We start from the raw sequence: 24,950 nt of genomic DNA, 5'->3' as shown, positions 1-24,950 counted from the left end.
CTTAGAAAAGAAAAGTGAAGAGGACTGTCCCCCGGGGCATCTAACAGAAGCAGCTGCGCCCTTTGCCTTATGTCACCCCTTACAGAAAGAAGTTCTCCTCCATGGAATGCTCTATGGAGCTCCATTAAGTTCCATTCCCTTCCCTCGACTTTGTGCCTCTGGGTGCTCTGGATGTTCCTTACAGTCCCTGGAAGTGCACTGGCCCAGGCCTGTGGTCCCAGAAGTACCTCTGATCTTAAGTGCAAGGGATGAGATCAAAGAACAAAGTCATTCGGCCTTTATGGTTCCAGGTGTGATGGCTAGAAGCAGTTCCCTGGAATGACCAGATACCTCATCCAGGAGTCCTGCCTGGTGGGTCCTATCTGGATTTTCTCCCCTCATGAAACAGGTATAGGTCCCATAATATCACATGGCATAGGTTAAGAAATAGGCTTTGAGGGGAAAAGGGAAAACTTGCAAAGCCAGGAGAAAGCAAGAAGAAAACAGAAGGCATGCTTGCCCCACCTGTCATCCTAGAGACAGGCGTACTGGATACTAGGCTGCAGTGTAGGTCTGTGTTCCCAGTGGAGGACCCTGCCCCCATAACCTCCTTTCTATAACGCAACTGCAGAAAAGCACCCTTGCCCGTGGAGAAATACACAGTCTTCTTGGCTCCAGATAGAGGAGATTTGGGTAACAGCATTTGCACACTGCCTGTTAACCCTGGGGCCTTGGCATGGTTGGGGGTAGAGAGGAAGCCTCCAGTGCCACAGGAAGATGAGCTTAGGAGCTGCTTCTCCTGCTGAGAGAAGGGGTCTGGTCCCAGCAGTGCATAGAATGCTCTCAAGGTTCCCTCCCTTTGCCCTACCCCAGGAAAAGCTGCCTGGCCCTCAGCATTATCAATATCTCTGGCCAGGCTTTGAACCACAAGTTGAGTGCAACCTCTCCATGTGCAAAGTCCCCCTGGGTCGTTCAAGATTTTGTAGAGTCTATTGCGTGAGTATGCTAATTACCTCGGTCATTAATAGGTAAATTGCACGGAGAACTGAGCTCCATGACTGTCTAGAGCCTACCATTAGACCTGTGGTGGCTTCCCAATATGACCCCGGGGTAGACCTCAAGGAGGAAAGTGAGAGCAGAGGCACCAAACTTTCCCTACCTATTCACAGAGACAGAGTTTTTGTTGCAGTGCTTTGTTCTGATTATATTTTATTTAGGTGAAACAAACATATGGTACACAGATCTTTATGCATTTTAAATGCTTTTCCAACCCCTCTCTGGATATTGCACCCCTTCCCCTCTCCTGTCCTGTATTTTAATTTGAATATGAACTTGATGGACGTTAAATAAGTCAACAGAGATGCTGTTTTTAGTACAGTTGAGCAGATGTGTTTCTGAGGAATTGTGCTTGTATGGGCATCGTCACTCAAAAGGCACTTCCAGTCAGCACCCTCTCACCCAGCAGAACCCAGACAAACCACAGGCACATCCTCTCAAGATGCAAAGCACTCGCTGGAGGAGAGTGTAGGAAAGCCTCCATTTCTCAGGGAACCCAACGTGTAAATGTCACCACATCTGGCTGCAGGATCCTACTCTTTATGAAGTTTCTTCCTCCTTCCATTTCTCCCTCCCTTCATTACAGAACACCCTTAGCCTACCAGGCTCTGTGCTAACGTCTCTGTGCTAAGGTCTAGGAAGCCTCAACAAGGAAGAGACAGCCCCTGACCTCACATTGCAAACAGACCATTGCATGCTGGAAAAATAGCCTGTGCTCAACAGTTCTGATGGATTAAAATCAGGGATCAGGACTTTAAGCTCCATCCTAGCCAAGTTCCAGAGCTTTAGGGAATTCTGGGAAATGTGGGACAGGCCACGGAATGTTCAGCTGAGCATGGGTTGACGCATTCTCAGGTTTGAAGAATTCTTATCTGCATTCCGAGATTCCCAGTTTGGAACTTGCAAAGATAATGTGCTTCACAGCTTTACCAGCTCCATAGATCAGTGATTTAACTAAAGCCTGACTGCGCCCAGATTAGGTCTCCTGGAGCCTGGATTTAGGGCTTGTCCTGTTTGTTAAGCCACTTTCTCAGAGCCAGATAAGGGTCACAGACCGGGTAAATCAGCAGAGGTGGCGGCTCCTCCAGGATCCCCGTCCCCTGCACTGTTTCTCTACCTAGTGACATCAAAGAGTAACATGCCCTAAGAGAAAAAACCCTCACTGGAGAGTGGTGAGTCATTTACAGCAGTCAGTGCTCAACATACTTTCTACTTGGTGAATGGCTCAAGTCCAACTTGCCCATTTGAAGTCAGCTCTTCCTTGACTGTCTTCTCTTGAACAGAGACATTTCATCTGCAGAATCTAGAGAGGCAGAAGAAACTAAGTGGGGAGAAGGCCCCATGGTACCTGGCTATGAAGTTTCTGTAACCTTCATCTGGAAAGGCTCCAAAGTACACATGACTCTGCCAGTTCTCTAGAAAAAGGTCTGCTGTCTCCCCGGGGAGATTTCCACCTAACTAGTTAAAATAGCAAATTATGTGCATGATCTCATTTAATACACACAATGCACTGGGTCAATTTATTGTCATCATTATTCCCATTTTACACAGTAGGAAACTGAGGCTCAAAGATGTTAAATAACATACTCAAGGTCACAAAGTAAGTGACAGAGTCAATATTTGAACCCAAGCATATCTATTATCACAGCTCACACCCTTAGCCACTAAGCTTTGCATTCTCCAGAGTGGGCTCAGCTCACCCTGGATTATTCACCTAGACTAGAGTTCATTTTTTGTCTTGAGACTCTCACTGAAGCAGGGAAAGTCAGATGAATTACTGGTGGAGCAAATAAACAAACCCCAAACACAGACCACACACTTAGAGAAATAAGCTCCTGAGGTTTGAGAGGCTATAATGCTAGGATTCTAGGAGCCTTTACATATAAAAAGGAGTTAACTTTAGTTTAACTCTAGGCCTCAGCAGAAGTCAATCCAGGAGAAGATGTAGCTTCCCAAGCTTAATATTCTGGCCCAACTGGGGACAATACCAGAACATTCAACCCAAGTAAAGGGAAATTCCAGTTGCAGTAGGAACTCCTGGTGCAGCCTGCCTCCTCTCCAGATGCCTACCCCTGCCAACGCTGTACTTATGGATTTTATTTTATTAAGAAAGGAGGCATCTGGGTCTTTCAATTCACTAAAAGATCACAGAGCTATTTAATGGTAGAGCTTCAATATGCATAGCTGGTCTGAGTCCATCTTCCCGGGTTTGAACCTGTTGGTTGCTGTGCCTGCATTTTGGATTGAAGCTAGAGGGTCTGAAGTTAGCCTTATATGAGGGTTAGGGCAACACTACTGAACAAACTAGAAGAAGCTGGATGCCACCATGTCAGTATTTCATAGCCCTGCCCGCTGTCTTGACATAGATGGGCAGTTGTGGGGGATATGTGCACGTGTCTGGCTTGGGGAAAGGAGTAGGGAAAGCTCAGGTCTCTAAAGGCCTCGATACCCCACGATGAAGTCTGCAGCTGATTGCTGTGTGTCTGTGTGCTCTTTCCTTACAATCCTTCTGAAAACTGAGCCTTCTGTTTATAGGGGGATAAAGTTCAATAACTTTCTCAGAGACAGTGTGATGCAACTAGTATAGAGACATTGCAGGTGAAGCCAGCCCTTGACAATTACAATTACTGATGCCGGACAAAGGCAGTGGACTCTCAGCCGGGTGTGCTCAGATGACAAATTCCTGAGACACAAGGGTTTCAAAGAGAGAAAGTTTATTGCTAGGCATGAAGCAGGAGATCAGATGGCCTACTGGCCCAAAAGTCTTTCTTCCCAAATTGCAGTTATTCTGATAGTTTTATAGAATTAAAAGGTGAGCAAGTTTTAGGATAATGAGCACAATGGCCCCAGATGATATAATTAAAGGTGATCTAATTATTGAGCATGCACAGATTGAGTACATGCTTAGTCACAAAACTCATGTAAGAAAATGGTGGCCTTAATATGATGATGGGTATAATTTTTAGTATGATAATGAGGTATAGAACACTTGCAGTTTAAAGTCTAACTAAGCTACTGCGCACATCAGGCGGACCCATTTTGGTTAGATCCAGCTTCGGTTATCAAGATGACTTTTGAATTGTGATGGGTTAGTTCTGGGCTGACTCAATGCCCTTCACTGATACACATTTGGGGCTGTCTTTAGTGATCATAAGACTCCAAAGTTGGAAAACTAGATAAAATGGGTGCAAATGAGGGTCACACAAGGTTTTTACAATCCCAAGATAAACGCTATATAATAATTAATTAAAGATTAAGGCAGGTGGATTGCAGTTCAGAGATTTCGGGTATTTCCCTCTGTCTACTCTAATATACCAGAAAGAAAAATGGAATTATCTATAAAATGATTCAGTAATCAGAATCATCCCTTAAATCCTGACTTCTCGTTTACGTTACATCTCCACTTCCATCATCATCATGATTTTATTTCATTGCTTATGGGACAGGAGAATATACCAAACATTTCCATCACAGTGATGTCATACCCACCATTCCTAGCTAAGAAAAACTGCCCCAGTCATAGCTCCCAAGGAGGGAAGTGTCTCCAACCCGTTCCTCATCCGGAATACGCTATATTTCTATCATATGACACACACCCTCTCTTGGCCACATAGGATCGGACAAGGATGAATGCCCTGCCAGGACCGTCCACTCCTGGACTGGCTGGTATTGTCTGAGCCAACCCAACTCAACCAACTCTGCCCAAACAAGAATTAAAATTAGCAATTTAATGGATCAAATGATCTTTTTTTAGGGAATTGATTTTGAAAATAAAGAGAAAAGGAGCCTGCTGGTATCAGAAGAGTCATGAAAATATACTTAAAAGAGAAGAAGTAAGTGAAGAAACTGAATCACTTTGGTAGCAGAGCTCTGGGGACAGAGGTTCTGACCCAAATACCTCTACACACTGGCTGGCAGTGTGTCATTCACAGGTGGGTGCCACATTATGCTCAAAAGAATGTAACTTTTGTTACAACTGAGGGCACATATTGTTACACAAGTGTTTGTCAGACAGGCTGTTGAGAGGAGCACTTGATGCAGAGTGGGAAGCAATCTGATGTACACTGGAAGGGAGAGGCAGAGTGTTCTGACAAGCATGTGCCAACGGAGCTGTGTGTTTCCCAGAGAGTGTGAAAACTTTGCTTCCCAAGTAAAGAAGAGAGAACAATTGGGGCTGTAAACAGTTATCCTCAAATAAAGAGATGGGCTTGAACCAAGTAAGTAGTATGATAAGTAGGAATATAATTTAATCTCTTTAAGGGTATGTAAAAAATTCCAGTATTTGAACATGTGCCATTGTATTAGTGGGGAACCTTTTGATTTTGAGTGAAAGAAATTCAGTTCATCTTTGCCTAAGAAGGCATTTGATGGTTCATGTGATTGAAAAAAAACTATCAATAGAAGGAACTTCAGTCATCACTGGGTCGAAATGCTAATTATTATCAGGAATTAGTGTTGATCTCTTACCATGCTTTCCTTTGACTTACCTTTATGCTTTGAGTGGCAGGAGCTTCCCACACTTGGCAAGGCAGCCACCATCAGCTTCATGCTCTATGCTTACCTGCTACCAGCTTCATGCTCTATGCTTACGTGCTACCGGCTTAGCCTCAGCAGTAAAACAGTATCCCCAGGAATTGCTTTCATTGGGCCAATTTGGAACATATATACATCCCTGAACCAATCACTGGAGGCAGAGAAAAGCAGCAATCTGCTTGACCTGGCCTGGGTCATATGCCCAGCTCTGCATCTAGGATGCGAGGTCAGCCCCACAGGACACAAGCCTAAGAGCAGATAATAGTTGTTAGCAGAAGGATGCTGGGAAGACAGAAACAACAGATATTTACCTCAACCCCTCCAAAAAAAATGTTGAGAGCAATCTCTCTGAAGCAAAGAGCCTTGAACTTCTGACAATGACTTCCTGTACCTGCTTTGAAAGACAAATGACTTTCTGTTACAGCTTTATTGATCAGGGTTCTTATTACAAGCAGAACAAACAACTGACCAACACACTCTGGCTTACTTAAACAGAAAAATATATATATATATTTTTTTAACATAGGCAGGCACCGGGAATCGAACCCGGGTCCTTGGGCATGGCAGGCAAGCACTCTTACCTGCTGAGCCACCGTGGCCCACACAGAAAAATAATTTATTAACGGAAATTAGACTCACAGCATCTCTGGCAGGGTCAGAGAATGGGGTTTAAGGATTCACAGCTATGAACGACACCCAAATCCCCGCTGGTCTGGTCACACTGCTTTTGGCTCATGTATTGCAAGCACCTCTGCCTCACTGCCACCAGGGACTTGATATGCCTCTGCCAAGCTCTGCCCCCAACACGAAGATGCAATCCCATGCAGCAGCTGCTCCCTTGCTTTTCACTCTTCCAAATTGAAGTCTCATGTTGGTAGATACAGTTTGCAGAGCCTAGGGCACACGCCTGTGTCCTAGCTGCAAAGGAGGCTGAGCATTCTAAGCTCTACCCTGGCCAGATAGCATCCATACCATGGCATATTTCCCAGATGTAGGAAGGCTAATCAAATGATGCTGGGGTAGCACCAATATGACCCATATCCACTACCTGTCTCAGGTATTCAGATCTTCTACCTTGTCTAGGTTCTGGAGAAACAGAACAATGTGAGTGAGGCTCTCTGTTTCCACATGTGGCCTCCCAATAAATCTGTTAGTCTGTTCTTTGCAACCAAAGGAAACCAGCTAACACATCGTAATTTGGCCAACACAATTTGGATATAACTCAGCTTGTGAGTAGTGGTTTCCTTTCCAGCAAGATTAGATCACAGACACTCATGGTTTCTTTTTCAAAAGGAAAGCCTCCAGTTGGGTTTTTGAGAGTCCTGCAAAGCAGGGCCACATGGAGTCCTCGCATGGAATGCTAACCCAGAGATATGTAATAGACATTTTTACAGAATTGTACCAGTTCCATACTAGGCTACTATTATAACCACAGATCATACCCAACCATGAACAAGAACTTGCTCTTTCTAGCTCTTCAGGTGGGATAAATTCCCATCAGAGTCTGGAAACCTATAGCAGCATTTACCTGGGGGTTGAATTGCTGGCTTCCCTCCTGTGGCTCCCCACTGCTTTATCAGGACTGAAATCATTCAGTTAAGAAGTAGTTTTTGAGTATCCTTATGTCCCAGGCATTGTGCTAACACTGGAGATTCTCTACCCTCAGGGACCTTCAAACGAACAAATTAACCAAAGCCTAAATGAAATAAGATGAGGTGAGGAAAGGAACAAAAATGTTAATGTACCATTATCCAGAAAGAGATGTGTATTTTTCATTTTTCAGCAGATTTATTGATCACTTATGAAAGCTGAGGTCTTTGACCTAGTATCTTCTGAGCAAAGAAATATCTCTGATTAGGGATATTTGTGTAAGAGTCATGTAAAGGTATCACCATTAGTTATATTGAATAAATGAAAATAATAAAATCACAGGAAATAATGATTGCCTCAGAATAATATAGACGGTGCAAAGTCAGTTTTATATATACAACTGGCCATTCTTGGGGTAGACAACAGATATTCCAGTCTTTACCGCCTCCCCCCAGCACCCACCCAGGAAATATGTGGAACTCCCCTCAGAATTTTTGCATGTCCCACAAAGGGGAAAGAGGACTTCTGAGCAAACTCTGGGCTTTGACAGCATTGAAGAAAGGGAAATGTCCGCCATAGACTCCAAATATTCTCCACAATGTGGAAACATTGTCCTGTGATTCAAAGCCTCACCATTTTCACAGGGCAGCAAGTACCCAAGAAGATCGCTGGGTGTCGCTGTGAACCTGTGAGAATGAGGACTGGTACTGCGGGCACTCGGCTCGGTCTGTTTTCAATCAACACATTGTCAGTTTTCCTCCCCAAGGCCCCAAGGGTGTGCTAGGAAGTTTCATTTCTTGAGAAATCCTGTAATTCAGCTGCCCTTTTTTGGCCCTGCTTGAAAGAATGAGGGCTGTGTTTGTTCTTTCCAGCCTCCCAGGCAGGGGCACCCCCAGCAAGGGTCTTTAGGCCATCTGCCTATGCCTTGCTCCCTACCCTCACCCCCAACTTTTTTCCTTTATACTCCCCACTTTTATCTTTCTCTCTTGGTACCCAGGGACAAGCTCCTGGCTCCTTGGTGCAACGATCCCCATCTTGGAAGCCTCCTCCAAACCAGTGTGAATTTCCAGGCCCCCAAACCAGCTCCCAAATAAAGTAGCTTGCAAATAATTCTGTCCTTCTGATTGCACCCCAGCCTTGGCGCCTTCTCCCAGAACAGCCACACTGTTATAGCAGTGCTGGGGTGGGAGAAACAAGAGACTACGCTCTTTTACCAGGAATTTCAGACTCTAGCCACAACCCAGAGGGGCTTAAAAGTCACACTTGCTTTCAGGTCCCACCTCCCTTTGCCCCTTACCTGCTGTGTGACCTTTGGCATGTCACTCACCCTTCCTAAATCTCAATTCTTCACATGTAAATTAGGAGGAGAGAGTACTTGCCGATGCATGCATTACTGATTCAAGGGAGACATTTCAATAAATGCAAAGATATTTTTATTACGACTGTGGTGAAGCTCACACGGATACATCAATACATGCTCAACCCAACAAAGGCTTAGAATCTGAGGCCCTCATACTCCTGAACGTGTGACAAAATAGCATATAAAGGAAACAAAACTCAGGGGTGTGTGTTCAGAAATGCCAAACACCACTGCTGATTCTAACCCTCCCTACTTATGTCAACAGTGATAAAGTTGTTCCGAGCCCAGCTGGGAGCTGTCTTGATCAATAGCTAGAGCCTGCTTCCGAGAAAAGGCCACTTGTGGGTGGAGCTCTGTTCACTCTCTCCTCCAGAAGGCTGTGTGGTACCACACCCCCTGATTTCCAGCTACCGTGGTGCTACCATGGTTTTTTTGTGGGTGGTATAGGCACCCTATATCCTGACTCTGAGGGCCCTGTGGCTGCTCTCTGCAAACACTGAGGCCACGTGCAATGGAATGCTTGGGAGAAGGTGGAAGAAGTGAAGGAGCACATCTTTTACCAGAGGCGTCTCAGAATCACTCATTGGAAGTTAAATGGCCAAAAAAAAAAAGGGTCCATGCCCCTACTGGCCAGCATTAGTAATATGGCCTTTTCCACCTTTGGAAAGAAAGGGCTGTTTCCCAGTGGCAGGATCTTGTAAGGCGAGACTGCTTTATTTGAGCAGCACACAGGGAATGAATTGTACAACCGACAAAAGAATTAACTTTACCTTTGCACAGCCCAAAGCCTCCTGCACTGGCCTTGGCAGGGCTGCAGAGGTCAGTGGCTATTTCCGACCTTGATGGGAGCCACGCAGAAAAGGACACTCTCAGAGCATATCTGTTATCATGTTATCCCAAAAGCCGGTATCGACCCTGCGGCTGTCAAAGTTTGCTTCCCACAGCCTCAAGAGGCCTCGGACTAGCAGCAAAGAGAGGTGTTCAGTCCAAGGGTCCATCTGGGGGTCCAGTCATCTGACACCTTTTCCCGTCAGAGCACAAATCAAAGGCCATAGCTGAGTCTCAGTGGAAACGGACCTGAGTTTATGTCCTCTGTGACTTCTGGGCAAATTCCTTAATCTCTTTAACTGTCAGCATTCTCCTCCATAAAATGCAGACCCTCAGACCATCCTCAGAAGATGCCGTGGGGATTAGAGTTGGCATGGGTGTAGTGCCCAGCACACGTTAGGTGGACAGTTGCAATCCTGAGATTTGCAGCAACCCATCTGCAGTCTGCTCTGGTGTGAGGGGAGCTGCCAGCTTGAATCTCTTGACGTCAACCTCATGACATCAGCCCGAGCTCCACACTGTACCCTGGCTCCTTGCTCAGAGGTGGTCAGGATCCTAGGAAGGGCTGGATACCTTGTACTACTACCTGGGCCTAGGACACCTCACTTATCTGCTTTAAAAGGCCATATATGGAACCCTCATGCATCAATGGTGGAAATGGAAAATGGTGCGCCACTGTGGGAAACATTTTGTCACTTCTTAAAAAAGGTAAACAGAATTATTATATGACCCGGCAATTTCATTGCTAGATGTCCACCCAAGAGAAATGAAAGCCATGTCCACCCAAAAATGTGTAGACGAATGTTCATGGCTGCATTATTCATAATAGCTAAAAGGTGGAAACAACCCAAATGTCCATCAATAGATAAATGGGTTGAGGAAAATGTGATATATCTATACAGTGGAATAGTACTCAGTCACTAAAAGAATGAGGCACCAATACATGCTGCGATGTGAACAGGATAAACCTTGAAAATATTACAAAATTGAAGAAAGCCGTGCACTAAAGGCCGCTTATGGTAGGATTCGATTTATGTGAAATGACCCAAAATAGGCAAATTCCATAGAAACAGGAAAGTAGATTCGTGGTTGCCAGGGGCTGGGGTAGAGGAGAATGAATGTTGATGGCTATGGGGCATCTTTTTGGGTTCATGAAAATGTTCTGAAATTACATAGTGGTGATGGTTGCAGGACTCTATGACTATCCTGAAAACCACTGAGTCTTGTGGTATGTGAATTAAATCTCAATAAAGCTATTATTTAAGGACAAAAATCCATTTAGCAAGCCAGCTGGAGTGTGCACTGACTGTGGACGAACAAAGGAAATGGGCAGTGTGGGGAGTGGACCTCTTTTGAGCATAAATCTGATTAACCAGCTTCCCTCCCTCAGCTGTGCATGAATCCGACTACAGTGACACAGACTGTTCCTGAATATCCCAAAAATTAAAAGGCTTCTGAGTAGCAGGAACCTGAAGCTTGGGCAAGGGGACGCCGGTGTCTGAGCCCTCACTCTGTGAGTATGGTTTGTCTTTTTCTTTAAGATTTATAGGGATCCTGTCTTCCAAATCAAAAAAACCAGGACCTGAATTACAGTTTGTACTCATGCTTCACAATAGGATATAGACTTTAAGGAGGGATTGTCTCCAAAACTCTGATCCTAACCCTCCGGTTATCCAGGGCATACTCATCTTCCTTTGTCCCCCCAAACAGACAACTTTCCTAAGAACGTCCTACTCTTTTGCAAGTCACAGGCAGCAATTTTTTTCCTACAACTCAGACCTCCTCCCAGTGAAAGACATTTAGCCAGCACCGCACTTTTCCAGACTGAGCTAATTGGATGCTCTACTCAGGATGAGTGAGTCCCCTGCAACCTTTTTCATGACAGGGCACGGGAACCCAAGCCTAGAAAGCATAGTTCGGGCCTTTTCTTTGGCGCGTTGTTTGGAATCTTGATGGGAAATGCAGTGCGGCAGAAACACCGAGGAGTTCTCTTTACTCTCACAACACACTCACATGCACACATCTGACCACCATCCCCAGATGGCAGCAGGTGTCAGAGACTAGGCACAGGACAGTCACACTTAGGAGAATGTGTTATCTGAAATAACTACACCTAGAAGTTTCCAGTGAGGGAGTGGTGCTGGTTGCAAAAAGGAGCCCCTTTAATGCAGGAATAGGGCCTACAAGAACTAAGGACTTTTTTCCTATCTAGGAGACTTCTTCAAAAATATAACACAAAGTTTTTACTCTCTGTCTTCCATCATCCTCCATCTCTGCCACTCTGGACCAAGCTGCCCTCACCTATATCATATCTAGAATAATCCAATGGCCCCCTATTTGTTCTCTCTACCGCCACCCTTGTTCCCTGCCTCCCTTAAGTGTATATTCAAGCCAGCCATCAAGGAGATACTTTTAAAATGCAAATCAAATTATGTCACTGCTTTGCTCAAGATCTTTGATAAGTTCTCATCTCACTCGGAGTAAGAGCCAAAATCAGTAAAATAACCCTCAAGGCCCTAGTGTTGAACACACTGTCCCCAGGCCCTCAACACACACCCACACATACCACATATTCCCAGTCCCTCTCCACACACACACACACACACACACACACACACACACGCACATACACACATGACTCTCTGAGGTCATCTCCTCCAGGCCTCATGCTCATTCCTGCTCCTCCCTCAGCTCCTTTACTTGCCCTTTGCCCTTGCACTCTCTGCCTGGAATACCCTTTCCCAGTCATCTGCCTGGCTCCTTCCCGCACGTTCCCTGCTTGACTGTCACCTGGCCGTGGGAGCTTTGCTTGCCCACCCCAGCCCTCCATAAGCCCTGACCCTGGTTTACTCTTCTCGGTAGCACTTACCACCATTGACAAACACACATGCAATCTATCTGTCTGTCACCCCTCACTAGAAGAGAACCACGAAGAACATTGTTTCATTTACTGCTGTAGCCCCAGAACCTAGAATAGTGCCTGGCCTAAGGAAGGCTGTTGACTGTGATATTATTCAACTCTAGTTAGGAAAGTTATGGTCTGCTAGATGACTTGGGTAGAAAACCAACGACAAGCCTGCTTAGTTCATTCCAACTGTACAAACGTTTGTTAGTTAGTGCTCGCCCTCTACTAGGCTACGATTCCTTACTCCAGGTTACATAAGACAAGAAGTTACCGAAAACGAACCAAGACCAGGATTCCAAATGCTTTAGCCTTTGTTCAGAATTGTCCTTCTCTCTCCCACTTTGAGCTCCCCTTTCCCTCTAGGGTCCTCTTTGTGTTCTGGTTCTCCCCCTATACTTTCAGGGACTGCTCGGAAGGCCACATCTACTTTCTCCCACTCTCACTGCCTACGAAACTCATTTAGTTCTTCTTGTGTAGTGCTTGTGTGTGCTGGTTGTCTTTTTAATGAGCTGCTTGCCTTCTCCACTGGTTTATGCCTTTAGAGCAGGAGCATGTCCATTCCCCAACACAAGTGACCCATAAGGAGGGTCTTGGTGATGGAATTCTCCCACCCTCCTATGTCTGAAATTTTCCCTCAGCTCCAGATCGAATATCCCACTGACCTCAGGATACTTCTGTCTTCCGCACACATCGGTGGCCCCTAGCACAGAGCTACCACCCTGAGACATGTAAAGAGTATGCTTGCTTATAACCCAAGACCGGGGCCCTTCCTTGGGCATCTCAGTGTTCTCTAACGGGCCTCCCCATTAAGTTTTTATATCTAAATTATTCTGAGTTAGCTGTTCCTCGGGAAATGAGATTCCAGGCTTGGGTCGATTTATTTTTCAGAGAGAACACTCAAGGAACCAAGAAGCAAATAGCATTACCTGAACCCTAACAGGCCTGGATGGAGCCAGAAATAGAATCTTTGGGGGCAGTTTATCAGCATGCCACCTTCAGTCGTAGCCAACAGAACATAAGCTCCATAAGAGCGGGGATTTGGGATTGTTGTGTTCACTGAAGAATCCTCAACACCTGACACAAAGTATGTGCTCATACATAGTTACTGAATGAATGGGAGGTATTAACACACTGACTCTGAAATGAGAAATGCCAAGTTTCAATAGCCATCATTTTCAATGTTCATTCATTTTGTAGCTTAATTTTCTCAGCCATCACAAAACACAGTAAATAAAAAGGCAAACAATAGAACCACAGCCGTGAAAGAGGGCTCTGAGGAGCTCAAGTGTAATTTACCAGTTTTTGTTTGTAAACCACAAGCTTTTTGACACAGATAGACTGGGAACCGTATCCTGCTTTCTACTGAGCTCAACATAAAACTCAGACTTCAGAATTTATCACACATTTTAAATTCTTCGACAATTATAGATCCCTATGTGGTCTAATTCTTGAATGTATCTGCCCCAATTTTATAGAGTCAGAATCAGGTATCTGCACATTAGCTGCAATAAACTCATACATGTGTAAGACTTCAGGAGAGAAATGTGAGAAATTTTTCCCAAGACTCACAACGGTTCCTGGCTTCATTTTATTCAGATAAACTTTTTTTTTTCAAACCTGGTAAATATTAGAACCTGAATGGCCTCAGTCTTGGATCTCAAACTTTTGAATTCCCCCTAATCAAATAACTAAATATGCAAAAGAAAAAGGGGAGGGGAGCAAGATCTTCTCTCAGCCACAGATTTCCTTGTGGCCCCTCTTGTCCCATTTCTGAGACATCTGGGGCCCTGGATGGCCACCAGCTCTTCCTGCTTGTCACCAGGGAAGACACTGCTGGGGTCTGCTCTTCACACAGACTGGAGCCTTTGGGAAGTTCCTCCCTGTATCTAACTTCAACCTCTTTTTCAGGCTATTAAACGCAATTCCCTTTTGCCCTGTCATCACTGGAGAAGGAAGAACAGCTGCTCATGGCCCTCCTTTTAATCATCTTTAATGGGCTTATAAACAGTTATTAAGTTCTCCTTCAGCCTTCTCTGAGCCTCATTTTACTTGCATTGAGGCTGAGAGTGTCTGAGGAAGGCATTTTACTTGAGGCAGACTTGTGAAGTCGTAAATGGGTAATCAGCCACTTCACCCACTCTAACCTACACAAATGATCAGCTCTGCCTTCTTTTGCAAAATTTAAACCCATTCAAGGGAGTTCCCTGGCAACCAACCCTTATTAATAAATCACGCCTAATCTAGGACAGGACAGGGCATTTTTCAAATGTTTTTCTTTCTCGAGAAGCCACACTGGCGCACAGGCACTCAATAAACAAGCAGCTGCTCTCTCCTAAATTCTTCATTTGTCAGATGGATCCAGCCTGCCTTCCCACAGGCTCTTGTGGGCCTGGTGAGTTCCCACCTGGTTCTCCAACTGGGAGGAGGTGCTGCTGTAACAGACTCTCACCTGGTCTTTCCTTGCAGTTACTGTTCTAAAGCCACAGCTGCTGGGGAGCAGGACATAGGGCTCGGGCAAGGCTGGTTCGCAGTCTCCAGAAGGCACACATTGGAAAGTTTCTTTCCTTATTTCATCGTTGTGCTGTTTATTTTCAGTTCATTGCTCATGCCAACAGGTGAAAACCTGAGTTTCCTCAGTGGATGGAGTCTCCTACTATGTGTCCATGCAGAGCCCGGTGGTTCCACAAATCCAAGGAAGTAGGGAAGGAGCAGGGTAGGTGGGTTAAAAGGTTGATGGTGTTTGAGCTTTGATAAAAACAGCAATTTCTCCCATCAAGATGGCTAAAAGTTAAAGGGCTGACAACACCAAGTGTTGGCAACAGGGTAGAGCAATTGCAACTCTCAGTCCTTGCTGGTGGAAGCATAAATTGTAAAGACCACTTCAGAACTCTTCTGCAGTATCCAGCAATTGCACCAGCAATTCCACTCCTAGGCATATGCTCAGAAGTAATGAGTGTTTATGTTCCCAAAAGAGATGTCCAGGAAAGTTCATAGTCCTGCAATTCATAATAGAAAACTTGAAGCAGCCCAAGTGCAGAATGGATAAATAAATTGTGATATATTCATACAATGGAATAAGAGATAACAATAAAAAGACTGGACTATTGCTATACCAAACATGGATGAATCTCACAGATATGATGCTGAGCAAAAGAAGCCAGAGACGTACGTTCTATGTGATTCTATTTATATGAAATTCAAAAAAAGGCAAAACTAATCGACAATGATAAAGATCAGAGTAGTTGTTGCCTCTAGAGAGAAACATATATATTGCCAGGCTAAACATCTTAGATCTGTGCACTTTATTGAATATGTTATTCGATAAAAAGGAATAAAGGGTGTCATATTTTCTTCTTCCCAGATGAACTCATTATTTATTCATCCATTTTTTTCACAGCCCTGCTTCTTTTGAGAAAGATTTGAGGTGACTTACAAAGCTGGATGTTTTAAATAATTGAATTGTATTTATAAATGAAGAAATATGAATGATGCTATAATAAGGGCAGCAAAATAAGAAGAAACAAGTTATGAGCATAATTCTCAATGTTTATGTCAGGAAGTCCAATGCAACTCCTAGGGGTGAGCTCAACAGAGCTTCCTAGTAGTCAATGCAAAGAAGAAAGCACGACAATTCTGTACCTAGAAGTTAAGAGTCCAGTGATCAGGGCCACGGTGGCTCAGCAGGCAAGAATGCTCGCCTGCCATGCTAGAGGACCCGGGTTCGCTTCCCGGTGCCTGCCCATGTTAAAAAAAAAAAAAGAAAAGAAGAGTCCAGTGATCAGAAGCCCAGTTAGTCCTGAGGCCTGAGAGAAATTTCTCTTATGAAGTCTCAGACAAAAGTAACAAGGTGATCATACTCCTTCCTATTTGTGTCGAGGGGTAGCAAACATCCCAGATGACTCCTAGAACTCTAGGTCCCTTCAGCCCCCATAGAATTTAGGGTGAGGTAGCACCTCCTTGACAGTCAAGGCACCTCCCCTGGACTGGGCACCTGGCAACCAGACACATTGGTTACTTTCCCATGTGTAGTTTGGGGGAGGCCCTGCTTGTGAGGGTTGGGTTTCTGTTCTTTGCCGTGCCAGGCTTGCCATTCTCATTTCGGGAAGCCAGGTCTACATCCTCACTCTGGACTTTGCCACTCAGCCTGTCTTCTTCCTTGTTGGTGGCCCTCAGTGGCCCATTTCCTTCTGCAGCAGCCCTGCGTGGAGCAGCTATCTGGGGGCTGGACTCTTTCCATTTTGGCATTTGGATGAATGGATCTTTCCACTTCCTGGCTCCTGTTTTTGAGTTGAATTCATATATTTCCCCAGTAACTAGAAGAAAAAAAAAAACCATAAGCCAGGGAATTCTATGATCCTTCCCCTCCCCCACCCCACCCCACCCCACCATGCTCTATTCTTACTCCCAAGAAAAGATGAAACACACTAAAAGGTGTGAATGCTTGAGAGAGAAAAAGCAGGCTTCTGAAGAGCACAAACGAAGGCTCTTCAGTAGCCTGTGCCTTCCTCAAAGTAAACAGCTCAGACAGCACGTGTAGCAGATATGTCATGCTGCTCCGGATAGGAAGGTTTAGGAGAGTCTCAAGGCCATCTCAATTGCAAGATGAGAAGGATGCTGAAGTCTTAAACTCCATGTGAGCTTGGGATAGATTAGGTTCAATTCTAATAGGGTTCCCCATTACTTTCTGATTTATTTGTTTGTTTTAGAACCTGTTTTTTGTTTTATTTTTTATTATTATTTTTTTACATGGGCAGGCACTGGGAATCGAACCAGGGTCCTCTGGCATCGCAGGCAAGCACTCCTGCCTACTGAGCTACCGTGGCCCGCCCCCTGTTTTTTGTTCTGTTTTGTTTCTTTGCATGGGCGGTCTTTAGGAATCGAACCCGGGTCTCCGGCATGACAGGCGAGAATTCTGCCACTAAGCCCCCTGCACCGCCCTATTTTGTTTGTTTTAAAAGGACCCCGAATCCCTGCTACAAAAAAAGGAACTCGCCAAGTGAAGAGGAAAAAATGTTGATTTTTATTTACGTGAAGTTAGCAGGGTTCTGTAGATACAGACACACAAATCTGGCCCAAGTTGACATGATGCAAGGGAGTCGTTTTTATTGTGTTGGAGCCAACAGACATTGATTGATGTGTTTGTTCACATTAGTCCTGTTGGCCCATTTCTTTCTTCCTTTATCTTTCTCTCAAACACACAAACACAGGACAACCTGTCCTCCCTGAATTTTACCCCTGAGTTGGAGTTTCAGGTGAGGCCTGCTCGTGCCATTTCCATAAAGCCTGAGTGGCCTCTCAGCTCAGGATCCCACCAGCACTTATGCTAATGTGGGCACATTATGGTAACAAGTACCTAATAATAGAGGGAAATTTAATTCCAGCAGTAGCAGCCTCACTGGAGAGGAGCCATCCTCCTTCAGAGGAGGACCGAAGCGTTTTGCATATGAAGGTGGCAGGGAGCCAACACACTTGCCTCCTGAATTCTGCTTCCTTCCCTTTATTCACGTCTATAATTGAGCCTTTGTACACAGAGGGTTGTGTGTAAAGGAGCTAAATTTGGAGCTGATTTCATGGGGGTGATGAGAGCTCAGGGAGGCCAGTTTTACCTTATGGTTATCTTACCAACCAAGAAGAAATTCTTGGCTGTGATTTTAGGAAAAAAAAAAAAGAAGCCAAACTTGCCATTTCTATTTCTCTCTCTCACAACTAATAGATGGGGTTAGGAGCACTCAGGAAGGATGGAGGTGGGCGGGGTGGGAGGGAGTGAGGGCAGAGGAAGGGTGGAGGGTAGGTCCTGAGTTCCAGTGAGCAGGAAAAATGTGGGTTCTAGATTAGTTTTTTTTGGCTCCCTAAATTTGTCCATAATTTAGGAAGGGAGGCAAGAAGCAGGAGTGGTTCCTGAGCAGGAGCCTTTAGGTAGAACCCCCCTGAGGCGTCTCACACAGGCTAAGGTGCTTGAGCAGCTGCAAGCCAGCTGTATTCAGAGCAGGTCTCACATTGTTCTGCAGCCTGGAAGGGTCAGCACTGTACAGGCAATGTAAACCCACTGATTGACAAACTGAGTTAGGAGCAGAAAGCTGAATGAGGTCCCCATGGCTCTAACAGCCTCTTCCTTATGGATGAGGTGGTCACTTCATTACCTGGGTCTCTGGCTTCTCCATCAAAGATAGTGCTCATCTGGATTGTTTCCTAAGGAGAAAAAAGAGACTGCTTCAAGCACAACCCTGCACTCTGCCCTGCCCCACCCCCACCTCCACAGACTAGGCTGCCCGCCGGCACACCCAAGTTCCTCTCCAAGGCCTTCTTGACATGTATTTATGCAAGAGGCACTGTGCTGGATGTTGGGGACAGGGCAGTGAACAGGCAGGCATGGTTGCTGCCCATACAAAGCTTGCAATCAGGTGTGAGCTACTGACAAACAGGCGCTACAGTACAGAGTAATAGGGCTATGACTGGGGAAATATGGGATGTAATAGGGACCAAAGCGGGGGTGGTGGTGATCTAATCCAGACAGTAGTGAACGATATCTAAGCCAGAAAGAAGAAAGCATAGAAATGACATATAACACCGGCTAAGAGCCACGTTGCCCACATGGGATAGCTGGCAGGCCGACTTGCAAAGCAGGCACAAATGAGCAACCACATGCTCCCACCTCCAGGCCCTGGCACCCCTGCCCTCTCCTGCTGTCTCTCCTTGCTGAGGCCAATGCAATGTTGCACGTGGGCCTGGCCTCCCGTACACGAGCCCTGTACTCCAAATCTCCTTCCCCTGATCCCTGCCTAATGCATCTGTCCCTGTCCCCATGGAAACACCCCGTTTCCTCATATATGCCCTCTTATAGTGCCCAAGTTAGATTGTTTAGCATGCTGATGAAGAAGGTGTTTGGGGGTTAGTGATATCTTTCAATTCCCAATTTTCTTCACATAAATGATCACTTATTCACTTGCTCACAGCTCCCAACTCAAAAGAGACAGGAAGGAAATGGGCATTAGTTGGGTTTCAGCCACTTGACCAGCTATGAGCACATATATGACAGTCCTGAAGCAAAATGCCAGTGCACTGGACTGACCTCCTCATTGTTTCTATCATCTACCGAATGTCTGTGTCTTGGATAGTAAGAAAGCCGTATTAGGAAGGTGGGGAAGAGCTGGGTGAGTCACCTTCAAACTGCAGTGTCACTTCCCTTCCCAGTGGGTAGATCAGACTCGGTGAAAGAGAAAGAGGACTGGGATGAGGAGGTCCAGCTATCTTATAAACGCTTTAAATTTGTGTAACACTTAACAATTTTCAGAAGAGTTCCCCACCTGTTATCTTAGGGCAGGTGTTCTACTCCCATTTTACAACTGAGGCCTCTGAAGCTAGAGGAGGCCAAGGGATTCCCCAAGGCCATATGGCAAAGCCAGCAAAACCAACCCCAGACCCAACCAGTGCTCTTTCTCTATTTGCTTTTCTGCAAGGCTGTAGAAGAGCAAAGGAAAAGCAAACCCCATTGAAGGCTGAAGTGCCAGTTCTGGTCTTTAAGTTCCACTCCCCTAACTCACTCTCCTGGAAGGTTGGTGTGGATAATAAACACCACTATTCAATATTTATGAAATCCGGTTCTTCTGCAAATATATCAGCAGACATGTTCAGTGGAGGGAACAAATTCTATCAAGAGCTCGTCACACAGCAATCTGTTCCAGTGGCCAAATATAAGCAGCTCCCTGAATGATAAACACCCCCACAAGGCTGTGGCAGGGCCTGCCCAGGGGGAGACAGCACCTCCCACCACCCAGCACCCAAGTCAGCACTCATGGCTCGCCACACTCACCACCAAAGCTTCTCTCTTAGCCTTCTTCATTTCTGCAGGGAATAGGACAGCCAGAAGTTAAGCTTGTTGTACATTAAATTGGCCTTAAAAATTCCACCCCCACAATGGGATTTCCCCTAAACAGGTTTTGAACTCAGTCTTGCAGACACAGCAAAGCATTTTTCTATCTATAAATATGTTTGTGGACAGCTTGCCATCTTCTCAGAAGAAAAATTCTCTCTATATATATTTTTTTCTGTGAAGATATATATATATATATATATATATATATATATATATATGCATGTATACGTGAACAATTATTATTTTTTACTCTTTCTCTACCTTACTGCTATTAATATGCCTAGGAGATTAGTTTTTAAGTGGCTTTATAGGTAAGAAAGAAAGAAGGGGTTGCTACATCTGGTCATAACTTGGGGATTTTTGCCTCCAATCCCTATGCCCTTTTAAGAAAATAACTGGGATTGGGGACAGTTTGTAAAAATCTTATTCATTAAAACGTCTCACACAATATGTCATTACAACAAAAATTTTTACTCTGGTTAGACATACCCTGCACATGTTAGACACATAAGTACCTGGAGATGAACTGATTGAAGCATGTAGGTTTTTTGTTTTGTTTTTTTGCATGAGCAGGAACCGGGAATTGAACCTGGGTCTCCAGCATGGCAGATGAGAACTCTGCCTGCTGAGCCACTGTGGCCCATCCTAAAGCATATGTTTTTAAAATACATTTTCTAGCTCTTTGTCCTGTCTTTGTCAGTATCCTAGATTCTCCTCTAGCCTGGAGATGTTTGGATGGTCCTTGGTCAATTCACCAACTTCTCTGAAATCATTCAGCCTTCCCAGATCATCTGACTGCACCCAGTCCCTTTTCTAACTAGCCTGGCCTAAATAACTTATGAAAATGATCAAACCCATTGCAACCAAGAATAAAGCTTTGGTTGTTCTTTAAAAAGAGGCATCTGTCTAACACAGAGCATTAGCTGTCCTCAGGAGGGGTCACTCCCCTCCATGCAGCAAGTCTGTGCCATCTATGTTTCACACAGGGAGAGTTCTTTATTCCTGTCCCCCAAAGAGGAAAAGGGCCTCTAAGTACTTAAGGCAAGCTGATCGGAGACCACCTGGATCGGGAACAGGCAAGGCCAAGTGAGAGATCTGCATCGGCCAGTGACATCCCACTCCCTACTCTTCCCTGTCTCCAGCTACATCTGACTTCCTCTTTATTCCACTGTGGCTGAAAACCCTCCAAGACACATTTCAGCTCTGATCATCTGCTGAACTGGAGACCTGATACGCAGTATGACAGACCAGGCAGGAGAAAAGAGATAATAGACATCATACATACCTCCTTTCTTCACCCTACGGAAAACAAAGGGTGGACATTAATTAACTTGAGCATATTGTACACTGGAACACCCACCTTTTGAACAACTGTATTTCCTGAGTTTCAGAGATTAATTGAAAGACGGAGCCAGGAGCGTGGGCCAAAAAGAAGGCTGGCAAGTACGGCACTGGGCTCCCACCCCTGCTCCAAACAGAGCAGTTCCACCACTAGTGGTTTTGGAGGATTGATGAGTTTGAAAACTATTTCTTTCTAGAACTTCAGGGAATGGATTTTTCTCTGATGATGACATCTGGTGAGGGCGTGACTTCCCTAATCAGATTGCCCAGGATTCTCCTGAACTTTCTCTCTCCCCAACAGCCAGCCGAGCAACAGGCTTGGCTCACAAAGGGAGGCTGAAGGGCTGCTATTAAACCTGAGTTTCGTATAACATGAGGAGCTGGACTTGGTCTCTAAGACTCTTTCCATGATAATCCTGGACTCCAAACCTCTGGACTCCAATTTTATTCTGACAAATGTTGGCTGTGCTATGTTACAACTAATTTCCAGAGAGGCCAGGTCTGAGTCTGAATTTCCAGCTAGTTTCTCTTTTTTAAGTCAACTATGTTGAAAACAATTGATATTTAAAATGTAATTTAAAACAGTCAGGTTCACGGTGCATATTTAGCATTAAACCATAAACTGCATGTGAGCTGTGGTGTCTATTGGATTATTTCCCTTAAGAACTTCTGCCCAAATCCCTTTACAGAGCACCACCATCCTTACAGGCTTAAGCATCACTCATTTGGAGACTTTTTTTTTTTCAAATCAATTTGTGAGTAGAGACTAAACAAAAATGCCTTTTTTAAATTTCAGCAGATGTTCAAGGATTTCTTACCTTGAAGTTAAGGTTGCCAATAGCAACAACTTCCCCAATAAACATGGCAAAATGCAATGCACATCTCTATGCTAATGCCTTATACTTTTTTACAGAGTCTTTCATCCATAGATTTTAAATTATTTCACAGTACTAGTTAATCTTCAAAATGCATTTAAGACACACACAAGTCTTATAACCCCTTTTTTTTACCAATGTGAAATCCTGAAACTCAAGATACCTGGGCACATAGAGCCAGGGTTAGAATCTAGAACCCTAAACCTACTGAGACTTAGCCTTAAAGAATAATATAACAAATCATAAAAATAATGGCTATAATGGATTAAGCATTTATTGTATATCAGGAATAGTGCTAAGTGCTCTCCTTGCACTTTCTCATTTAATCATTTAGTTTTATAAAAAACTGAGACTCACAAAGATTGTCACTTGCAAAAGCCACATACCTAGAAAGTGATACAGTTAGGACCTGAACCCAGGACTTGTCTAATTTCGAAGCCCAGGCTCAGAACCAACATGCTCTGGTTTTAACAGCTCCCAAGAAGCAAGAAATCTGCCTCTGGGGGAAGTTTTTACAATTGAGTGCTCTCTTCACTTCCCTCTAGTTCCTCACTTTAGGTATTAAACAACATGCCACAGAGTGTCACAGTAAGAGGCATATTAGGAAGCGGGTGAGAGTAGGAGGGAGAGAAGTCAGGCCTCTGTTTATAGCCCTTCAGGAGGGAGAGATCATGGCCTCATGCAAAAGCACAAGGATTATTTAATCACATGAAGGCCCATTTGAGTCACTGAAGCCAAAAGCTTAATTCCCTTATCAGTTTTTTGTGCTTCCTCTGATTTCATCCCATCTTTTAAAAATTCTACTAATAAGGGCACATTATATTCAATCACTGCTCAAAATCGGGCTTTCCATAGCTTTTACCCAGGGCAAAATCACCAAAAGGCTGAAGCTCCAATCGCTTTGAGAGTCCACCAAGGACAGGGCAGGTCGTCATGGAAAGCCAGAAGAATGGTTTCCTGGCCCAATAGAGGATGAGGAAAGTACTTCACAGCAAAGGGGAGCTGGATTCTTTCTCCCATGTTCCCTTTTCATTCTTTTATTCCAGGCACCCTTCCCTGTAGAGAAAGTCTGTTCTCCATCTCTCCTTCTCCTTACATCATCAAAGTGTCCTAAAGGAAGTGATGGAAAGGGCCCACCTCCCTGATGACTTACAGAGGCTGCTTGTCCATTGCGGTCTTGCGGGGACAGTGTCTGCAGATGGCTCTGATCAACAGGACAATCAGGAACACCAGGAAACCCAGAAGCAACATGGCGCCCAAGGTGATGACAAAAGGCACATACCACGCTGAAGGAGAATACATATTCTCCCTCCGGATCCAGTGGGTGATCCTGGGCTTGAACGGCAAGAAACAGGGACAGTGAGTGGGGCGTGGTAGCATTTTTGACATTTAGTACCTCCTTGTGTTGAGTGTTCACTCCACTCTTTGTTCCTACCCTAGAAACTAGACATCTGCGTGCTCACAGGTTTTGCTGCTTCAATCCATTACCTTAACTATAGTCCTTCCAGTCATACATTAGCTCACAACCCCGAAAATTTAAGGACTGAAAAGCAACTCCAGGCCTAATTTCATTCTTCCCCTCCCCCAAAGACTGAAATTCCATTGTTGTTGTTGCTTTTTAATTTTTTTTTTTTTCCTGCCAACTCACGGCATAACCCAGGGCCTAATATAGCAGTTGTCTCTCACTGGGAAGGCATGAGTAGGTTGTTTTGTTTTGTTTTACACCTTGTAGGTTTTTCAATGTTCATTCGACTAAAATCTGCCACTGCCAGATAAGCGAGCTGATATCTTTGTGAAACCTCAAGTTAAGCATCTGCTTCCAAGAGCAGGAGATAGATAACAAATTATGGAGATTTCAAAATTGGAAATGCCACAATGAGGTCAGGTCTTACTCAGGAGACCCTACTTTCCCCTACCACAATTAAATGCCCTAGCGGTAACTGTATGCTTTCTTTCATTGGAGCAGTACTGATACAAGCACAGGGGAGGTGAACATAAATCAACTATGAGTAAGAAGTAGAAGTTAGCCACCTTTCACAGATGACTTTCTAAGTTTCTGATTACATTTCCTGTGGCATGCTACAAGTATGGGGCCACAGAACAGGAGTGCAGCTGTCACAAACCAAGAGGAGGAAAGGGGACGAGAGGGTCAGCATTAATAGAAGCCAGTTCCTCAAAGAAGTGGGGAAGGGAAATCTGTTGTCAAATGAATACTCTCCTTTCCTTCTCCACACTGTTTCTGTTATGACAGTTGCTTTCTTTCTAGCCGTTGCTAAAATCTGTAAAGATTTTATTAATTTACTCCCTTGTATCTGTCTCCTTCTTTAGACCAGTTGCCTCTCAAACTTGAACACACTTCAGAATCCCTTGGAGGGCTTATTAAAAACACAGATTGTTGGGCCTCGCCCCCAGAGTGTCTTATTTGGTAAGTCAGGGGGCATGACTGCGGATTCCATGTTTTAGCATCCTTCCCTGGAGGTCGTGGAGATGATCATGACTGGGTGAGGTATAATTTCAATAATAGTCTGAAGTGGGCCTGAGAATTTGCATTTTTAACAAGTTTCCCGGTGATGCTGATGCTGCTCACCCAGAGCCACACTTCAAGAACCA

At 44.7% G+C, this 24,950-nt stretch overlaps 1 protein-coding gene and 1 long non-coding RNA gene across 3 annotated transcripts in view; one reads left to right on the top strand and one right to left on the bottom strand.

Annotated features, from left to right (window-relative positions):
- The first annotated feature begins 4,816 nt into the window (after window positions 1-4,816).
- LOC143686327 (uncharacterized) lies at window positions 4,817-23,577 on the top strand. Of its 2 annotated transcripts, none has more exons than XR_013177089.1 (3): window positions 4,817-5,252; window positions 10,737-10,859; window positions 23,387-23,577. It is a non-coding gene; the product is annotated as an uncharacterized LOC143686327 (long non-coding RNA). The 2 variants fall into 2 exon arrangements; XR_013177119.1 differs by lacking the exon at window positions 23,387-23,577 and adding an exon at window positions 13,140-14,191.
- The window catches only part of CDHR3 (cadherin related family member 3), a 68,794-nt gene continuing 57,032 nt past the window's right edge, over window positions 13,189-24,950 (bottom strand). Inside the window, exons 15-19 of the mRNA XM_077163201.1 lie at window positions 23,494-23,675; window positions 21,410-21,423; window positions 20,062-20,093; window positions 18,392-18,440; window positions 13,189-16,564 (exon numbers count right to left, since the gene is read on the bottom strand). Of these exons, the coding sequence (XP_077019316.1) occupies window positions 16,263-16,564; window positions 18,392-18,440; window positions 20,062-20,093; window positions 21,410-21,423; window positions 23,494-23,675 (579 nt within the window). The 3' untranslated portion in view covers window positions 13,189-16,262. The remainder of the gene's footprint in view (window positions 16,565-18,391; window positions 18,441-20,061; window positions 20,094-21,409; window positions 21,424-23,493; window positions 23,676-24,950) is intronic.

This window comes from Tamandua tetradactyla, chromosome 1 (genome assembly GCF_023851605.1).
Source record: "Tamandua tetradactyla isolate mTamTet1 chromosome 1, mTamTet1.pri, whole genome shotgun sequence".
NCBI classification, from domain to species: Eukaryota; Metazoa; Chordata; class Mammalia; order Pilosa; family Myrmecophagidae; genus Tamandua; species Tamandua tetradactyla.
Note: the sequence above shows the minus strand (reverse complement) of the source record. Positions and strands in the feature narration are given on the sequence as shown.